At 39.1% G+C, this 20,974-nt stretch overlaps 1 protein-coding gene across 1 annotated transcript in view; it reads right to left on the bottom strand.

Moving 5' to 3' along the window:
• LOC117518645 (rho guanine nucleotide exchange factor 18-like) overlaps positions 1-20,974 on the bottom strand; it is a 151,295-nt gene that overhangs the window by 26,325 nt on the left and 103,996 nt on the right. Inside the window, exons 13-27 of the mRNA XM_034179845.1 lie at positions 15,770-15,876; positions 15,020-15,160; positions 13,832-14,082; positions 13,527-13,652; positions 13,328-13,445; positions 12,966-13,220; positions 12,726-12,802; positions 12,228-12,406; positions 11,299-11,372; positions 10,737-10,922; positions 10,396-10,542; positions 7,996-8,129; positions 4,206-4,213; positions 3,587-3,623; positions 3,456-3,504 (exon numbers count right to left, since the gene is read on the bottom strand). Of these exons, the coding sequence (XP_034035736.1) occupies positions 3,456-3,504; positions 3,587-3,623; positions 4,206-4,213; positions 7,996-8,129; positions 10,396-10,542; positions 10,737-10,922; positions 11,299-11,372; positions 12,228-12,406; positions 12,726-12,802; positions 12,966-13,220; positions 13,328-13,445; positions 13,527-13,652; positions 13,832-14,082; positions 15,020-15,160; positions 15,770-15,876 (1,889 nt within the window). The remainder of the gene's footprint in view (positions 1-3,455; positions 3,505-3,586; positions 3,624-4,205; positions 4,214-7,995; positions 8,130-10,395; positions 10,543-10,736; positions 10,923-11,298; positions 11,373-12,227; positions 12,407-12,725; positions 12,803-12,965; positions 13,221-13,327; positions 13,446-13,526; positions 13,653-13,831; positions 14,083-15,019; positions 15,161-15,769; positions 15,877-20,974) is intronic.

The following is a 20,974-nucleotide window of genomic DNA, read 5'->3' as shown; positions in this document are numbered from 1 at the left end:
TAAGAAAAAGTGAAGCGCTATGAATACTTTCTGTATGCACCGTATATTTTTGTTTTAATTTTTCATAAAAGCCATAAAAAATATCCAAAAACAGTTGTGGACATAATGGACAGACATTTGAACAGGTATCTTAGAACTGGTATTTTGACAAAAAAATTATAAATAATGAATTTCTTTGTTCCTATTGATTTTATTAAACAAACATGAAACCTTTAGCAGCAAACTAAGTTAAATAATCACAAAGCAGGGCTCGAAAGAGTACGTGCATGTGCTAGTTTGTGCACGTATTATTCGAGCGGTGCACGTAATTTTATACTGCACTTGCACTGGTGCAAGTAACTCTATCCAAGTTTTATCAAATATAAGCACTATTAGAATGAACCAATAAAAGAATAAATAAGGAAAAAACAATTTCCAATGTGTTGTCTTCATCTTCCCTGCGTTTTATGACTTACACACACGGAGCGAGTTGCTGTGCTCTATTTGTTGTGTTCGTGCGCGCACACATGTAAACAAAGAAAAGAAAAAAAAAAAACTGGCTGGCTGCGGTTCCTCTCTCTCTCTCTCTGCCCTCAAACTCTGTCATCATTGTGTTATAAACCAGTCACCATTTGGTTTATTACACATCTGTGTAGTTAATAAAATTATCTTCACGGACGATTCATTCGCGCGCGCACGTGAAAAAAACTGGCTGCAGTTCCTTACGTGCGCACATTCTCTCCACATGCAAAACATTTTGAGATGACAACTCCAGGGTTCCGTACTGTAGTTCCTCGCTTTCTCTCCCATGAAACTCTGCCATAATCGTGTTATAAACCAGTCACCATTTGTTTTATTATATATCTGTGTAGTTAATAAATAAAATAATATTCACGGATGATTTGTTCACGCGCGCACATGAAAAAAAAACAAAACAACTGAGGGGAGAGCAGCAGCAGCAGCAAACTCTCCCCAGACAGGAAGAGTCTGACAAATCAGAGGAGGAGTTTTAAGGTTGATATAAGACTGACGTTTGGTTGTGCAAGTAACTTTTTTTTTTGCTGCAAGCAATTTTTTTGTTATAAACCAGTCACCATTTGTTTTATTATACATCTGTGTAGTTAATAAATAAAATAATATTCACGGATGATTCATTCACGCGCGCACGTGGGAAAAAAAAAACAAACAAACTGAGGGGAGAGCAGCAGCAGCAGCAAACTCTCCCCAGACAGGAAGAGTGACACATCAGAGGAGGAGTTTTAAGGTTGACATAAGACTGACGTTTGGTTGTGCAAGTAACTTTTTTTTTTTTTTGCTGCAAGCAATTTTTTTTGTTACTAGCACCAGTGCAAGTAGGTTAAAAAATGTATTTCGACCCTTGCAAAGGATTACTTACCAGGCCTTTGGACCAAATGCTGTTGAAAACTGGGAAAAAGAGTAACAGCAGAGCACACGCTTCCAGCCAAAATGGCTGCTGCCACAGTGCATGCTGGGAGGTCAAGCAGTGGCCACTACTGAAGGGAAGGCTGGGGCCTCAGTACATAACTGCTGCTATCTGCTGACTGCCACCTCAATATTGTTCTCATAGGAATCAAACAAAATATGCACAAAAGAGAAAGGGCCACTGGTAACATGCAAAAGCAGATAAACTGTATTCAAAGTGCTGCCAAATTTTTGTTTTTAAGTCCTGATGAAACTTTCAGAAATTATGCAACATGCTTACTGCAACTGAAAAGAAACATTGAGATCCTAAATTTGCTTTCACCATATAAAAATCTAATCAGGGTGTTCACCATGCTTTCACCCATACTCATCAAGGAAAGCAATTTTTGGACAACTATGTTCTCTACCAGGATTCTTTAGTTGTTCAATGTGTGGGCAGGTTTTCACTTGTCACACAATTATGAATAAAATACTGAAACATACTACAACCCCTGGCAAAAATTATGGAATCACCGGCCTCGGAGGATGTTCATTCAGTTGTTTAATTTTGTAGAAAAAAAGCAGATCACAGACATGACACAAAACTAAAGTCATTTCAAATGGCAACTTTCTGGCTTTAAGAAACACTATAAGAAATCAAGAAAAAAAAGATGTGGCAATCAGTAACGGTTACTTTTTTAGACCAAGCAGAGGAAAAAAAATATGGACTCACTCAATTCTGAGGAAAAAAATATGGAATCACCCTGTAATTTTCATCCCCAAAACTAACACCTGCATCAAATCAGATCTGCTCGTTAGTCTGCATCTAAAAAGGAGTGAACACACCTTGGAGAGCTGTTGCACCAAGTGGACTGACATGAATCATGGCTCCAACACGAGAGATGTCAATTGAAACAAAGGAGAGGATTATCAAACTCTTAAAAGAGAGTAAATCATCACGCAATGTTGCAAAAGATGTTGGTTGTTCACAGTCCAGCTGTGTCTAAACTCTGGACCAAATACAAACAACATGGGAAGGTTGTTAAAGGCAAACATACTGGTAGACCAAGGAAGACATCAAAGCGTCAGACAGAAAACTTAAAGCAATATGTCTCAAAATCGAAAAAATGTACAACAAAACAAATGAGGAACGAATGGGAGGAAACTGGAGTCAACGTCTGTGACCGAACTGTAAGAAACCGCCTAAAGGAAATGGGATTTACATACAGAAAAGCTAAACGAAAGGCATCATTAACACCTAAACAGAAAAAAACAAGGTTACAATGGGCTAAGGAAAAGCAATTGTGGACTGTGGATGACTGGATGAAAGTCATATTCAGTGATGAATCTCGAAGCTGCATTGGGCAAGGTGATGATGCTGGAACTTTTGTTTGGTGCCTTTCCAACGAGATTTATAAAGATGACTGCCTGAAGAGAACATGTAAATTTCCACAGTCATTGATGATATGGGGCTGCATGTCAGGTAAAGGCACTGGGGAGATGGCTGTCATTACATCATCAATAAATGCACAAGTTTATGTTGATATTTTGGACAATTGAAAGGATGTTTGGGGATGATGAAATCATTTTTCAAGATGATAATGCATCTTTGCCATAGTAGCAAAAACTTGCAAAAACAAGACACATAGGGTCATGTCATGGCATAGGGTCAATGTCAATGAGCAGATCTGATTTGATGCAGGTGTTAATTTGGGGGATGAAAATTTACAGGGTGATTCCATAATTTTTCCTCAGAATTGAGTGATTCCATATTTTTTTCCTCTGCTTGGTCTAAAAAAAAGTAACCGTTACTGACTGCCACAATCTTTTTTTTCTTGATTTCTTATAGTGTTTCTTAAAGCCAGAAAGTTTCCATTTGAAATGACTTAGTTTTGTGTCATGTCTATGATCTGCTTTTTTTCTACAAAATTAAACACTGAATGAACATCCTCTGAGGCCGGTGATTCCATAATTTTTGCCAGGGGTTGTAGTATACAACGGAGACGTGGCAACACCATACTGAAAGAAAAAAAAAAGCTTCAAAAATAGTTTACCCTGCAGACTGTAGAGCCTCTGAGAGAGCATCAGCACTCTGTCAAAAAACTGAAGTGGAGACACAGACAGGTTTACCCCAACTAACATCAAAACAAATGTTGAATTAATGAGATGCTAATGAGAAGCTAACCTCAGTTTCGGGGAAGTAGCTGGACCAGATGTGGTTCCTACCTGGCAGGGAGAGCATCTGCTCTCGCAGCCTTCATGACAATGAGAACAAAGCAATCCATGCTCATCAAATATGTGACAAGCTCAAAGTGCACCATCTGGAATTTATCCTCAGATTCCACACTATGTTTGCATTTTTTTTCACTTCAACCCATCATATTCCTTAAAATGTGCCCAGATTCCACTGGAGATCTAGTCTCGGTTAATGTGTCAAGTGAAGCAGGTAGGAAGTTCAAACAAGCTGACCTGTTGGCTAGAAAGCTCCACTCAGACACACACACACACAAAAACAAACAAAACATAAAATTTCTTTCAGCTACTCCCATTAGGTGTCACCACAGCAGATCATCTCTCTCCATCTCACCCTGTCCTCTGCACCTTCATCACACCAACCACCTGCATGTCTATGGTGTCAGATCAGTGCCAAAACGAGTCTCACGTAAACCATGCATTCTTCGGGCATGCTATATTATTTCACACGTGTAGACATTAACTGCGCGCGTAAATTATCTTTGCGCACGCACTCAGTGGAAACTACTCCTCGAGGAAAAAGGTGCAGTGAGTGAGGAGGACTATGTGACCAGTGCGCCTCCGCCCTCTTGAAGTTGATTACTACTTGCGTGGTGAATTTCTGCACTCTCGCTTGAATCTTGGGGAGGGCTTTGGCACTATGTGGGTGGGGGGGTGTCAGTATTAGCGCTGCTTTGACTGGTTGTTTCTGAAGAGAGACGATTGACTGACAGCCCTCCTCTGACACAAAAGTCTGCTGAAAGTAAGGAGACGCAGTTGTCTTCTTCAGGGAGGTGGTGGCATAATTGTATGCACATCATTTAAAAGGTTTACTTTGCGATCTGGTGGTTAATAATCACATTATTCCCTTTGATCAGTTTGGGTGTAGAGAGTCAGACTCAGGTGTGCCGCGTTTCATTAAACTCTGGTGATTTTTAGGACTTTCTGTAATCTATTATGAAATAATACTGAATTTATGTGGAAATGACTGTTGTACAGAAGCTTCAGAGATGTGTCACTGCAAACAAGCAGGGGTGACCTTGGTAGTAAACGTGAGCAACATGGCAAAAAAAATATAATTTTTTTCCATTTTATTTTGGGAAACACTGATAAGGTTAGAAAGTGCATGCAATGCATGCCTAAGGCTTTTATCATGAAAGGTTAACACAGGAAGTGTGCCTGTTTTTATTTGAATGTCACTTGATTGCAGCTTCCTGCAACATCTGCAGACACGTCCAGCATAAGAAAAACACGTTTTTTTCTATTGATCAGGTGTATCAAAATTAATTAATATCTCAGTTCATTCTCGTATCTTAATTTAGAGATTTACAAGACAATAGCTTTATTACCTCCACCGACGAAGCTGGGTGAAGGTTATGTTTTCACCCCTGTTCATTTGTCTGGGAACAGCCTGTAACCCCCAATTTTCCATATATCATTATATCATATCCTGATAGGTAAGAACTGATTCAATTTTCAAGGTCACAGGTCAAAGTCAGGAAAAATCCTGGAAAAAAAATCCCTATCCTTCAACATTTCATGAATTTTCACAACTTCATAACTCTTGCCAAAAAAGATAAAATTTCTTTCATATTTGAGAGTTTTATGTAGGATGGTATCCTTTATTGACTGAAAGTTTGATCTGGATCTGATCCAGATTACAGATTTTGTGATTTAAATTTAACATTGAAAAACCATTACATTATATCTTAATCAAGCCAATCACTCTCATATTTGAACGTGAGGTGCAGACTGACACCCACTATCACCTGACAAAGTTTGATCCGGATCTGATCCGGATTGTGTACAGTAGTGTTCAGAATAATAGTAGTGCTATGTGACTAAAAAGATTAATCCAGGTTTTGAGTATATTTCTTATTGTTACATGGGAAACAAGGTACCAGTAGATTCTCACAAATCCAACAAGACCAAGCATTCATGATATGCACACTCTTAAGGCTATGAAATTGGGCTATTAGTAAAAAAAAAGTAGAAAAGAGGGTGTTCACAATAATAGTAGCATCTGCTGTTGACGCTACAAACTCAAAACTATTATGTTCAAACTGCTTTTTTAGCAATCCTGTGAATCACTAAACTAGTATTTAGTTGTATAACCACAGTTTTTCAAGATTTCTTCACATCTGCGAGGCATGGAATCAACCAAACTTGTGGCACCTTTCAGCTGTTATTCCACTTCAAGATTCTTTAACAACATTCCACAATTCATTCACATTTCTTGGTTTTGCTTTAGAAACAGCTTTTTTGATCTCACCCCACAAGTTCTCAATTGGATTTAGGTCCGGGGATTGGGCAGGCCACTCCAAAACATTTATTTTGTTGGTTTGGAATCAAGATTTTGCTCATTTACTAGTGTGCTTGGGTCACTGTCTTGTTGAAACACCCATTTCAAGGGCATGTCCTCTTCAGCATAAGGCAACATGACCTCTTCAAGTATTCTGACATATCCAAACTGATCCATGATACCTGGTATGCGATATATAGGCCCAACACCATAGTAGGAGAAACATGCCCATATCATGATGCTTGCACCCACCATGCTTCACTGTCTTCACTGTGAACTGTGGCTTGAATTCAGAGTTTGGGGGATGTCTCACAAACTGTCTGTGGCCCTTGGACCCAAAAACAACAATTTTACTCTCATCAGTCCACAAAATATTCCTCCATTTCTCTTTAGGCCAGTTGATGTGTTCTTTGGCAAATTGTAACCTCTTCTGCACGTCTTTTATTTAACAGAGGGACTTTGCAGGGGGATTCTTGCACATAAATTAGCTTCACACAGGCGTCTTCTAACTGTCACAGCACTTACAGGTAACTCCAGACTGTCTTTGATCATCCTGGAGCTGATCAATGGGTGAGCCTTTGCCAATCTGGTTATTCTTCTATCCATTTTGATGGTTGTTCTCCATTTTCTTCTACGCGTCTCTGGTTTTTTTTTTTTGTCCATTTTAAAGCATTGGAGATCATTGTAGATGAACAGCCTATAATTTTTTGCACCTGCGTATAGGTTTTCCCCTCTCCAATCAACTTTTAATCAAACTACGATGTTCTTCTGAACAATGTCTTGAACGTCCATTTTCCTCAGGCTTTCAAAGAGGAAAAGCATGTTCAACAGGTGCTGGCTTCATCCTTAAATAGGGGACACCTGATTCACACCTGTTTGTTCCACAAAATTGACGAACTCACTGACTGAATGCCACACTACTATTATTGTGAACACCCCCTTTTCTACTTTTTTTTTTTTTTTTTACTAATAACCCAATTTCATAGCCTTAAGAGTGCGCATATCATGAATGCTTGGTCTTGTTGGATTTGTGAGAATCTATTGAATCTACTGGTACCTTGTTTCCCATGTAACAATAAGAAATATACTCAAAACCTGGATAATCTTTTTAGTCACATAGCACTACTATTATTCTGAACACTACTGTATTTTGCGGACATTTGGATTCAATATTGAAAAGGTGAACATTTGCATTATATCTCAATCAAGAGTGCCTCAGTCACTCATTTTCTCTGTTATGGATTTACCTACACAACCAAAATTGGATGGAGGTTCCAATTTTATGCCTGTTGATCTGCCAGTTATCAGTCAGAAATCAAGTTGTCAAATGCAATGACAACTGATAACCAATGTTTTGTGAAAATGATCTGAAAAAGAATCCAGAAGCCGAAAAAGTAGGAAAAAAGGAAAGGAAAAACCTGACAACACCACACACACACACAAAAAAAACTGATTCAAGTAAATGAACTAAATACATACTCCTGACATTTGATAACATCTAATTTAGCTTATGAAAAGTCACTTCTAACAGGACTTTGATCTTGACAATTTTTTCCAAGGTAAAAAATTTGTGGAATTGGAAACTAATGTTGGTGGAAATTTGCGCTCTACGACTGTGGTGCTCAGGGCATATGTCAAGGCTTTTAGAAAACCTTGGAAAAATTTAAATTTATTTATTTTTAACACTTGCGTAGAAGTGAGAAAGGCCCTCAACTATTTCAAAAACTGTAACTCAGATCTAACTGATGATGATCCCATGAAAACATGCATTTATTTATTTACTTATTGTCACATGTTGCCAGTTGCTACCACATTTTATTTAATTGGTCAAAGGCAGGAGGGAAATCAACTTTTAGTAAATCTTTTTAAATCAATGCATGTTAAACCTGATAAAAAAAAAGTCACTGTATGTGAAGTATTCTTGTAAGAACAAAGTAACATCACATGAGAACATGGAAACTTTCCTCACGAGTTAGTCTGGTTATTACTATTTACATAAAACACTGTCTCATCCATGATGTACGTGTGCACAGTGTATATTTACACTTGCTGTGTACGGCTGGGTGTTGATCCCTTACCGTCTGCTTCAGGATGTGGCTGCCACAGATGTCTTTAAGCTGAGGGTCGGAGCTGGCTCTCTGGCTCCTGTCTTTGTTCCTGTACTCGCTGGAAAAGTTCTTCTTCATGCTTCCACCTGCACAATCACACAACACACGGAAACACAAAGTGAAGTGCGTGTGTCCAAAAATTAAACAAGACAGAAGTGTATAGGGACACAGATCCTCACAAGGATGAAAGGTATCGGTACAATTCAACATATGGAAGACATTATATTAAAAACCCACAACAAAACAAACCAAAAAAACACACACACAAGTACAAACATCTTTTTATTCCCTTCCGTACCAGGAAGGGGAGCAGAATGGCTGGAGTTACCTCATCTTAGTGACTCTTAACTTTGGACATACAGCATGACTCGTCACCAGTGACGAAGGGAGAAAAGCTTACACTTTGTGGAGGAACTGGCTTAGACTCTAGGCTATTTTTGTTTGGGTTTTTTTTCCCAGCAATGAAAAAGATTCCTAGATACACCACCCAGTCAATTTCACATTCACGACACTTCATTCATCTTCATGCCATTTTGCCCGTACTATATAATTGGGTAGTAGTATTATTAAACTGATAAGGCAGTGCATGTGCAATATGCTTCATTATTATGTTTTAGAATCTGTAAGATAGATAGCTAGATAGCTAGATAGCTAGCTAGCTAGCTAGCTAGCTAGATAGATGGGTTGGTAAGGTTAGACCTTGCTCATGTGCAAAAAAAAAAAAAAAAAAAGAAAAAACACCAAACCAGTACAAAAAAAAAAAAAACAAAAACAAACAAACAAATAAAAACAATGCATAAAAACAGACTGTGGGACCAGCAGCAATGAGAACGCGCATGCAATACCCTCAAGTTTCAGTTTCTGTATTTGTTGTGTGGTCAACACTCTGCCCCCCAAAAACCCCACACAATAAAAAAAACAATGTGAGATGCGATGCATCCAGAAAGTATTCCCAGCACTGCACTTTTTTCCATATTTTTTTTTTATACTTATATATTTGTACCTACATACATGTGATTTCTTAGCTTTATTTTTAATAAATTTGCAAAAATTGAAAAAAAAAAACTAATGTTGTTATATGGGGTTGTTTGTCAGCAGAATTTGAGGGAAAAAGTTAATTTACTCCACCTTGGAATAAGGATGCAACATAACAAAATGTGGAAAAGTGCAGCATTGTGAATAGTTTCTGGATGCACCGTATCTTTTTTCTGTGATCTAATATATTATGATGTAATGTGGTTCATGTAACTAATTACAGCTGTTGTGTTAAAAAAAAAAAAAACACATAAAATATTTAAATCTAAGAATAATATGATGTAACATCCTGTACAACACGAATGGGAGACATACCTCAGTTTATATTTGGGGAAGAAATGGCATGGGGGTGAAGTTAATAGGGGATGAATTGTCAAGCTTTCCAAAAAAATACACACACACACACACACAAAAAGTGAGATGGTACATGTTTTAATGCTGGCATGTGCCATTTTTATGTTTTAACTTATGTACCATACTACTCATTCACTCACTCATCTTCAACTGCTTACTCCAATTAAGGATCACGAGGGCCTGGAGCCTTTCCTAACAGTCATAGGGTGTGAGGCATGGTACACACTGGACAGGACGCCAGTCTGTCGCAGGGCCACATATAGACAAACAAACACATTCAAATACACCCTATGGACAATTTAAAGTTCCAATCCACCTAACTTGCATGTCTCTGGATGTGGGAGGAAGCCGGAGGACCGGAGGGAACCCCACGCAAACACAGGGAGAACATGCAAACACCACAGGTGGTAATCGACCCCATAAACCTTCTTGCTGTGAGACGACAGTGCTAACCACTAAGCCACCGTGCTGCCCCCAAATACATAGATAACATAACATTTCAACAACTTGGATTATGGGGAGGGGGCAAATTGACACAGGATTAAAAGAATGCAAATTGATTGATAACACATGTGCCTGTCTGTCTATATGTGGCCCTGTGATAGACTGGTATCCTGTCCTGTCTGACCCATGACTACTGGGATAGGCTCTTAGCACACACCCCCCACCCCAATTCTTAACTGGAGTAAGCGGGTACAGAAAATGTATATGTTTCTCCCACTCACTGGAAAGTATAGAGTTCCCATATATCCCATACATATGGGTCTGACTATGTTGTTGTAGATTACCATGTTTGTCGTACAATTTTTTAAGATATTTAAGTATTCTCATGTGGTTATTTTACATGACGTATTTAAAATGTCCCAACCTTGTTATGCATATAATTCAATGTGCCAAGAAAATCCAACTGTGAAACTCATTAGATGGCAGACTTCATCAAGGCACAGAGTGCGTCTGACTCACCCTTACTGAGGATGGTGGGGTTTCTGTCAAAGCCACCAAATGTGTCTGCTCGCCTGGGGAGAACCCCAGAGCTGTTCCCTTCTGCCACACGTAAGGTAGGGGCCACCTCCTTAGCTCTGGACTGCAGAAGGTTCTGGAGGTTTTCCACTAGAGTAAAGGAGACAAAGAAGAAAAAAGACATATAAGGTCAAAAAGTAGATACAGTGAGTAGTCTATAGTCAACTCAAGAATCATGCTGATATTTGCAATATGCAGTACATAAATAGAAATTAATTACAATGCAAAGTTTCCATTGCCATTTTCTTCTCTGTGCACAGACATGTTATTCAACACCGTCCTACCTTCAGTGATGGCTCCTTTGAGCAAAGCCTCCCCCTGCTGGAGGTCAGAGGAATCTCCCCGGAGTAGCAGTCTAGAGCGTGAAGGCGTGTCCTCCAGACCTGCTGCAGACTCGGCCACATCCACAAACAGCTGCAACTTTTCAGCAAGAGCCTGGGCTATTATTGCGTCTTTCTGCCTTAATTGTTCTATCATGGTAGAACAGGAAATTAAATAAGCAACAAATTGAGATTCTGAAAATTCCATGATTGTATTTTTGATGAATCCAGTTCAACAACACTTATGAATTGTAAAAATAATTATAGCTGTTTTTTTCATTTTATTACTTGTGCTGTTTTTAATTAATTTATGATTACCTGCATTTTATTGTCATTAGATAGGGTGTCATGACTGTTTTCCTTTCTTTTGAGTGATACAGATGTTTGTCAAAGTCCCTTGTTTTTAAAAGTACTTAAAAATAAGCCACCTTGACATAAAATGCTACCAGAACCCTGGTTTTGAGGTATTCCTTATTTTCCAGAGCATTCTTTGAAACCTGTTAGTGCATATTTGATATGGTGTTACCTTGAAATTCTTTGAGCCGAGAAGCTCTTGCTGCTTCTTCCTCACAGAAGAGCCTCTCTTCTGTATGAGGACAACTGAGATGGGAAGATCAAACCAGCATTTATTGTATTATTATTATTATTACTGAGACAAGAAGCAAAAACTTGTTAGACTGAAACACATTTTCTACCACATACCACTCCCAAATCATAACCTGTTCAGCTCATACACAGAACCATCCATATTTCTTCAGACTTCATTGTACCACTAACATTGACAGTTATAAAGTCAGATGCATTACATAGTTGCCATTTTGAGTAGTTCTTGGATTTTTTAAGTTTCAGTCAGCTGCCGCATTGAAGTCATTCATTCACCGCCAAAAATAAGTATTTCTTGCAAATGAAGCACTAATTAAAGCATTCAGAGGTATGACTGCCAATGCTTTAACTCAAGCAGGGTTGTAAAAAAGTGAATGTATCCTTTAATACAGGTCGACCAACGTTACACAAAATATGTGTTAATCAATTCTACTTCTCACAACTACACTGTACGCAACGTTAAGTCCTACCATGTCCCCCTCAGCTATGTCAATTTCAGCAAGATTAATTATTTTCCTCCTTGAAAACAGCCTATAATTTCATCAGAAGTCACAGCCAGAAGTTCAAACTGTGAGAAAAACTTGTGTTGTTTCTGTCAGAGGACAAGGTCTCTTGTGGAGAGACATTCTTGGATCATACAGTGTGTTGTTACAAATCTTTATACAGCTGAAGTGGGGAACAGTTTGCTCTCACATCAGACTTTTTAAACATGCTGCTGTTTGCGGACCAAACCACAGGGGAACGTCTTGTTATGTTTACCGATGAATAAGACTAATAAAGGAGGTGAATTCATGAGCGATACCCGTGTTGAGAATTCAGGGGTAGTTTCCTCCGTGTGTTAACTGCAGTTACCTCTCAACAGCTTGCCGTATGTTTGTCATCCACGTGTTGCGGTCTTCCTTGGAGGTGGTGTGGATCTCATACATCTCCGGCTCATTGGCGGAAGCACAGATGAGAAACATTGCTTTTTCCTCGTGAGCAACTTCCCTTACAATCAGCTTCTGGAGAGAGATCACTGATGGCTTGTTGTCCTGGATGGATAGTTAACAAGAGGAGGGAAAAGTGAAAAGCATTTTCATTTACATTTTTGGTTTGTCTGAATGAAGTGTGATTGGTACATCATCTTTCAGATTGTTCTAATGTCATTATCAAGTTAGTAGAAAAGTCAGACCGCTAAAATCATCACAGACTACACTAAAATTATAGTCATACTAATATGTGCCCAAATGAGACGTATTTTAAATCCTTTTCACCTTCTTCTGCTTGGTTACATCACTATCAAAATGAAGATGGGGAGAGGGAGAGGGAGAGAGAGAGAGAGAGAGAGAGAGAGAGAGAGAAGTCACCCACCACCGCAGCAAATATATATCTTTGGTCTTTGTCTTGCAGCAGAAGTAACACATCTGTGAGGAGCACTGCAAGAATATCTGAAAGGACAGAAAATTGAAATAACATCTCTCAGCTACAACTCACAAATGGAGAAAGGGCAAGAAATGACAACTTATCTACATCTCCTGCAACAGATTAGCATATCTATTCACAATGATCGATACAAGACTAGTAAATATCTTTTATTATGTCACATCACACCCTTAAGTCGGCCAGAAGCTGCTTTCCAGTTGACTGTGCCCTCATGCAGGAGCAGTCTCCTGCCTTGCACGAGGTCCTCTCTGCGAAACACTCTGCCATCTTTGATTTTCCCCTGTGCCTTTGGCTCCATCTTATTGTGAATATCTCTGAGTCTCGAGGTCTTCTCGTGAAGACTGACCAATGTGTCCACCTGAACGATGGTTTCTTTAATCAGACCCAGTGCTCGATTCAGCTCCTCATGTTCCTTTGTGCCCACTAGACAGAAAATACAAGCATTGCTAATGAAATTCTTTTGCTGCTGGTGAGCTCTTGCAAGCCAGCGATTGTAATTTCTTGGGCAGCAAATGCATGACATGCTAGACCTTCAGTGTTGTGCAGAATGCGCTCCACTAGCACTGGATACTTGGTGATACGCTGTGTTACCAATAGAATACATTCAGTCACTCCTAACCTCCGTACAATGGACAGGTTGTTAATTTTCTGCAAAAGAAAAATGAAATAGAATTAGAATACTACTAAACACACTATTGACTCATATGGGGGAAGAACAAAAGATCATACCCGTACGACGTTTTGGAACCTTCTGTTGTTTTGAAGCTGCTCTTTATAGTAGCTGACAGCCTCAGTGTGGTGACTGCAGAAGTCTCCGTAGCTTTCTGTCATTTTCTTCCCCATTTCACCTGAGAACTAGACAACAAAGGAAACTGTCATCTTCGATAAACAGAATGTTCACTCTTCTGTTTCATCTAGTGCAGCATGGGACTCTGTTGGCATGCTTACCCATACTGCACTGTGGTACATGGATTATGTCATTCATATGCAATTTGTATAATATTGTTCACATAACATGCATATATCCTGCCTACCTGTGCAATCAGTATATCTGCCACTGTAATGATAGTGTAGTTCCCATCACTGGATGAGACAAGGTTTTCTCGTCTCCTTTCTTTAAGACGTGACAGAAAATGTGTGTGAAGCTCCAGAAGGTTTTCCAAGCGAGGGAACAGACAGTCCAGGCAGCCTCCATCCATCTGGAGGTTTTCCTTCAACTCCCGGATATAAACATGCTGCATTATCTTCAGGGTCCGCACATGGTTCATCTCCGTCTGCATCAACTCTGTACATTTACAAACACAGTAAGTTACATCTTTATGTTCTTCCATCGAAAGCATATGCAACAAAGTGCAGTTCTATGAACTTGACGTTACTCACAACTGATGCCATCATGCTGTTATTTAATGTTTAACATAGGAAAGATGGGGTTTACCCAAAGACTGCATACACACAGGATAAAGCCTACATGACCCATAGATTTTCTACAGAGACCCAAAAACAGCCAAAATAACCCCCTTGTTTGGGCAACGCCATGTTGAGAGTCCTGCCCGCAGTGATTCACGACAAGCTCATCAATGCATAAAGGGGTGGAGCGTGTGTGGCTCAGCCTGAACACGCCCCTGTCTGACTCCAAAGCACCAGCTAACAGGCTAGCCTCAGTTCAGTTAAATCATATTTTTGGGGCTGCTCTGTGGTTCTCCTAATGATTTACCTTAATGAAGACATTAAAAGTTACAGCCACGTATTTCCTCAGTAATCGTGCATTAAGTGGACCTACCGACATCTGCTGAAAGTGTTAACAAGATTAGCATGCAACATTAAATAAGACGAGAGTTTCATTCAACGTGAATATTTCAGAGACGCCTTAGGTGACCCGTTAGGACGTTTCACTGCACAACAAGCTTTATTATTCCAGGTGTTTGTAATAAATTACTCCAAAAGACACAGCAATAACACAACAGCTCAGTTACGAGGGGCAGAGTCACTCTAAGCAACCAAGCCCACAATTATACAAAATTTCATGGATTAAAAAGTAGTTACAAAAAAATAATTCACCCCTGCTTCTCCAGATGGCTGACTAAAATCCAATGTCACTGAGATAAATGAGACCTTAGCTAATTTTCACAGACTGGAATCAACTACAACAACAGAACATTTTGTGCTTTGATCCAGATCCTGGAAAAACGGATTTGAACACAACTCAAAGAAATCCAACTTACCATATATAACATCCTGTCTCTTCACAGTTTCTTTAGAGTGCTTCTTAACATACTGTTGGTCAACTGCCAAACTCCAAGACTCTGCTTCCAGGTCCTGGGCATCAGATTCCAGATCAGCCCGCACCGCCGCATAGTGAGCATCTGAGGAAAGGAACAGCAGAATATACACACACACACAAATACACAAAAAAAAAAAAAAAAAAACTTAACAGCTTAGTACTAGTGCTACCAAGTGATTACAAACTTAATCTAGTTGATTACAAGCTTTTAATTTTACAAATATCGCCCCTCAAATTGCAAGGCAAATACAGTGTATAAATACTAGGCCCCCAGAAATACAAAAACAATGAACCAAAAAAAAAAAAAAAAAAAAAAAAATTCACTTTTATGAAAAGCCATTACTGAAATATTTTAATGTATAAAAATAAGCACCAAACTGTCTCCCTAGCGGAGGACGAGGCTGTGTTCAAGGCTAGACAATGTGCACGTGCAGCTACAGCTCCTCCACTCACAGGGTGATTTCACCACAACTGCATCAAAATTATCGCAGTAATTACTTTAAAAACAAGACATCATGACCCAAAATTTCCCCTTACATAAACTCTGTAGTTATCCCATCTTTCACTCTTATATAATAGACATGGGACAGTCATCCTGCACTCCACAAAACACTTACATCTCCCGGGCTCAAAGACCAACTACCACTCTGATTTTAAGATGATTGAAATCTAAGTTGAGTAGTCATCTCACCTTCTACGATGACTGATTCAGTAGTGGAGGGAGCAAGAGAAATGATGTCTTCATTGCAACGTTTGACACGTAATGCATCAGTCTCGTCCATCTCCCCAGGGAGGGATCTGAGTGAAGAAAACCACAGCTCTAGAGTTCCATACATATTAAAACTGATTGTGATGTGATCTGGTTAACATTTACCAAACCATAGTTCTATGGAGGACACACACCTTCATCAGGGATAGTACACATTCCCAACACTCGCTCTTCACATACCTACTATCAGGCAGGCGCTACATGAGTCTGAAGTCCAGGACTATAAGGATGGCAAACAGTTTCTTCCCACAGGCCATTAGGCCTCTCAGTAACTCTCTTACACACTGACCCCTCCACCGACTGATGGACTGTTATTTCTCGGTCATTCTTCTCCTCCTCCTCACTATTATTATTAAAGTATTTATTATAACAGCTCTGTTCATGACATATGCATTCATGCACTTTACGACTCCTGCACTGCAAGAATGCTGCTTAAAACTACACAATACTGCACAAAATTGCCAATACTGCATAAACTGTACATCTCCAAATGCTCTAAACTATACAGCCTTTAAATAGTAAGTCCCTTCGGCTACTCCTTTGTTTGCACTCGGGGTCGCCACAGCAAATCCAAGGCGGATCTACATGTTGAATTGGCACAGGTTTTACACCGCATGCCCTTTCTGACACAACTCCACATTACATGGACAAATGTGGCAGGGGTTGGATTTAAACCAGGATATAATATATTCTTTACTATAATAATGTGAATTTTATAATGTGATGCTTTTTTTAATATAGATAATTATTTGATGTGAATTTTTCCTTACATGCAAATTTTCTAGGGAGAATGAACAGAGTAAGAATTTCATTGTGTGGCATAACTGCCTGTTTTTACTGTGCACATGACAATAAAAAACACTCTTAACTCTTAAGGGGCCCACAGTGAGGTTATAGTTCTCCTGATTGATGGTAGTGTAGTGACATACAGTGCATCCAGAAAATCTTCACAGGCTTCACTTTTCCCACATTTTATGTTACAGCCTTATGCGAAAATGGATGAAATAATTTTTCCCCTCAAAATTCTACACACAATATCTCATAATCACAATGTGAAAAAGTTTATTTTTTTAAGTTTTGTTTTTTTTTTTTTTTTTTGCAAATTTGCCATGAAACTCAAAAATTAAGCTCAGGTGCACCCTGTTTCCACTGATGATCCTTGACATGTTTCAACAGCTTAATTGGAGTCATCCTGGGAAAATTCAGTTGATTAGACATGATTTGGAAAGGCACACCTGTCTACACTTAAGGTTCCAAAGTTGACCGTGCAACTCAGAGCACAAACCAAGCATGAAGTCAAAGGAATTGTTTGTAGATCTCAAAGACAGGATTGTCTCAAGGCACAAATCTGGGGAAGGGTATAGATACATTTCTGCTGCTCTGAAGATCCCAATAAGCACAGTGGCCACCATCATCCATAAATGGAAGAAGTTTGGATCCACCAGGACTCTCCCTAGAGCTGGCTGCCCACCTATATAGAGCAATCTGTGGAGAAGGGCCTTGGTCAGGGAGGTGACCAAGAACCCGATGGTCACTCTGTCAGAGCTCCAGCATTCCTCTATGGAAAGAGGAGAACCTTCCAGAAGGACAACCATCTCTGCAGCAATCCACCAATCAGGTTTGTATGGCAGAGTTGCCAGATGGAAGCCATTCCTTAGTAAAAAGCACATAGCAACCCTCCTGGAGTTTGCCAAATGGCACCTGAAGGACTCTCAGACCATGAGAAGCAAAATTCTCTGGTCTGATGAGACAAAGATTGAAATTTTAGTATGAATACCATGCATCATGTTTGGAGAAAAGCAGTCGCCATCCCTACAGTGAAGCATGTGGGGATGTCTTTCAATAGCAGGAACTGGGAGACTAGTCAGGAGTGAAAGAAAGATGAATGCAGTAATGTACAGAAACATCCTGGATGAAAACCTGCTCCAGAGCGCTCTTGACTTCAGACTGGGGTGACAGTTCATTTTTCAGCAGGACGATGACCCTAAGCACACAGCCAAGATATCAGGAGTGACTTCAGGACAACTCTGTGAATGTCCTTGAGTGACCCAGCCAGAGCCCAGACCTGAATGTGATTGAGCATCTCTGCAGAGATCTGAAAATGGCTGTGCACTGACACGCCCCATCCAACCTGATGGAGCTTGAGAGGTGCTGCAAAGAGGAATGGGCAAAACTGCCCAAGATAGGTGCGACAAGCTTGTGGCAAAAAAAAAAAGTCATGTGTGTGCGCGTGCATGTGTGTGTAACTTTGATTACGGACAAACTGGGGAGAACTGACATTTGCTATGTAATATGATTACATATTATGTGTCAAGGATGAACCCCGTCAAAACCATTTAAGTCCATATCAAGTCCATTGAGAGGACTAGTATTTTTGGAGAAACTACAGATATTATCTAACAACACTGAACAATGGACGTTGATAATTACATTCTGGACTCACACGCCATTCCAGCAGGAGGCGGTAAATCATCTATATATTAAAAGCGTCAGTGCATGATTTTATTTAGCAAGTTCAAAGTACGTACATAATATAACTGTAAATACGTTAAAAATACATGGATGACACAAGAAAGTCAACCAATCAATCAATTTTATTTATATAGCGCCAAATCACAACAAACAGTTGCCCCAAGGCGCTTTATATTGTAAGGCAAGGCCATACAATAATTACGTAAAAACCCCAATGGTCAAAACGACCCCCTGTGAGCAAGCACTTGGCGACAGTGGGAAGGAAAAACTCCCTTTTAACAGGAAGAAACCTCCAGCAGAACCAGGCTCAGGGAGGGGCAGTCTTCTGCTGGGACTGGTTGGGGCTGAGGGAGAGAACCAGGAAAAAGACATGCTGTGGAGGGGAGCAGAGATCAATCACTAATGATTAAATGCAGAGTGGTGCATACAGAGCAAAAAGAGAAAGAAACACTCAGTGCATTATGGGAACCCCCCAGCAGTCTAACTCTATAGCAGCATAACTAAGGGATGGTTCAGGGTCACCTGATCCAGCCCTAACTATAAGCTTTAGCAAAAAGGAAAGTTTTAAGCCTAATCTTAAAAGTAGAGAGGGTGTCTGTCTCCCTGATTCGAACTGGGAGCTGGTTCCACAGGAGAGGAGCCTGAAAGCTGAAGGCTCTGCCTCCCATTCTACTCTTACAAACCCTAGGAACTACAAGTAAGCCTGCAGTCTGAGAGCGAAGCGCTCTATTGGGGTGATATGGTATTGGTGAAAACACTTAATGCATTGTGGTTCATTTAAAAGAGAAATGACAAAATAAGTAATAATAGTGTGTTTATGATATAAGAAACTAAATTTATAAACACATTAAGACAAAAAATTAACATTAAAAATTATATAATTAACAGGAAATAAATGGGCTGCTTTCTCTAAAAATTGTCGAGGTTTAAGGTTCTAAAAACATTCTGGACTCAGACGCCATTCCAACTCAATATAGAAACTTTTCATAATTTCTTACCACCCATGAACAATGTCAGCTAAGCATTTTATAAACACTACCCAATCTGGAACCCGTGGATCCCCACGGGCAATGCACTAGTTTTTAATAAATTTGAAAAAGAAGAAAAAAAAACAAAACAACCTTTTTGCAGAGTCATTATGGGGTGTTGTGTGTAGAATTTGGGGGGGTCAATTTACTCCTTTTTGGAATAAAGGAGTAACATAACAAAATGTGGAAAAAGTGAAGTGCTGTGAATACTTTCTGGATGCTCCTCAGATAAAATAAAGAGTGTAGTGTGCCTATTGAAACTTCTGTTTGAAAAAGATAAAAAAAAAAAAAAATCAGGCAGTTTTACTTCCCAACAACTTTCATTATCCATTTCACTTTCAGTTTCATATCTCATGTTATTCTGTTTGTAACAGAAATGAGCACAGACTGCAGAATTTGGAGAAGAAACATCTCTTTCTACCTTCCATTGTGTTAAGACCATAAAAGAAAAACCATAAAGAAAGTGTATATTAACAATTCATTGAAATCATGAATTTTGTATTTTTTATGGTTTTGAACAATTTCTTTTTTTTTGTCACTTAAATTTTTATTAACAACTTATTGCAACAACAGACAAATACAAATTCCAAAACATATAAATTGAACAGTAGGCTGCCTGATGAGTACATCATATTCTTAAAGTCTTGTAAGTTGGTGTTTTCAGGTTCATTATTCTGGTTCAGTGTCATTGTTTAGAGATTTATAAAGGGTCCATTTTCTCCACTTCCTGTCCAGTTGTTGTTCTTGTAGACTCAGCACGTGTGTCAGTTTTTCCATCAAAAAGATTTCTTCCACAATTGTTATACATTGATCTTTTGTTGGTGGTATGTCCTTTCCCCAGTTCCTAGTAATAGCTTTCTTGCCTGCCACCAACAATATTTTGATCAAATACTCATCATCAGTGGCAACAGTCTTGTCTGGGAATTTACATAGGTAAAGCACTAAACAGGTATTTGGTACCTCATAACCCAATATCCATTGCAGCTCCTTATACATCATTTCCCAAAATAGTTATCTTTGGACATTTCCAAAAAATGTGAGAATGATTCACATTAAAAGATCCACATCCTCGCCAACAATTCTGTCGTATGTGTAGCTGTTTACTTTTCCTTTTTGGAGTAATAAAAAAACGGATCAGATTCTTCCATGCAAATTCTCTCCAGATTCGTGAATTAGTGGATGAGTGATGTATCTTCCACATTTTGTGCCAATCCTCATCTAAAATTCCCCATTTTATCTTAATATATTCAGTTGAATGGTTGTTGTTGTTGGTATTCAGACCTCGATATAATGATGAATTTATTTTTATGTTACTCATCCGATATGCTTTAGCTATGATCCAGATGATATTCAATTTCCTGGAAGGATCCAACTTGATCTCCTTTTTATAATAGTCCCTCACTTGAAAATATCTAAAGAGTTCGTGTGAATCTAAGTCAAATTGTCTTCTAAGATTTTCAAAAGTCACCAGCTCCCCTTTATTTTCTAACACAAACCAGGCTGTTATTCCCTTTTCTTTCCATTGTATAAACCTTTGATCATATTTTGCCGGGTTGAAATCGCTATCATATGCTACCCATTTTAATATTTTTCCATCATTCTGGATCTTATAATTTTTTAGTAATTT

This window comes from Thalassophryne amazonica, chromosome 10 (assembly GCF_902500255.1).
Source record: "Thalassophryne amazonica chromosome 10, fThaAma1.1, whole genome shotgun sequence".
Taxonomy (NCBI): domain Eukaryota; kingdom Metazoa; phylum Chordata; class Actinopteri; order Batrachoidiformes; family Batrachoididae; genus Thalassophryne; species Thalassophryne amazonica.
The sequence above is the reverse complement of the archived record's forward strand: the minus strand, read 5'-3'. Positions and strand labels throughout refer to the sequence as shown.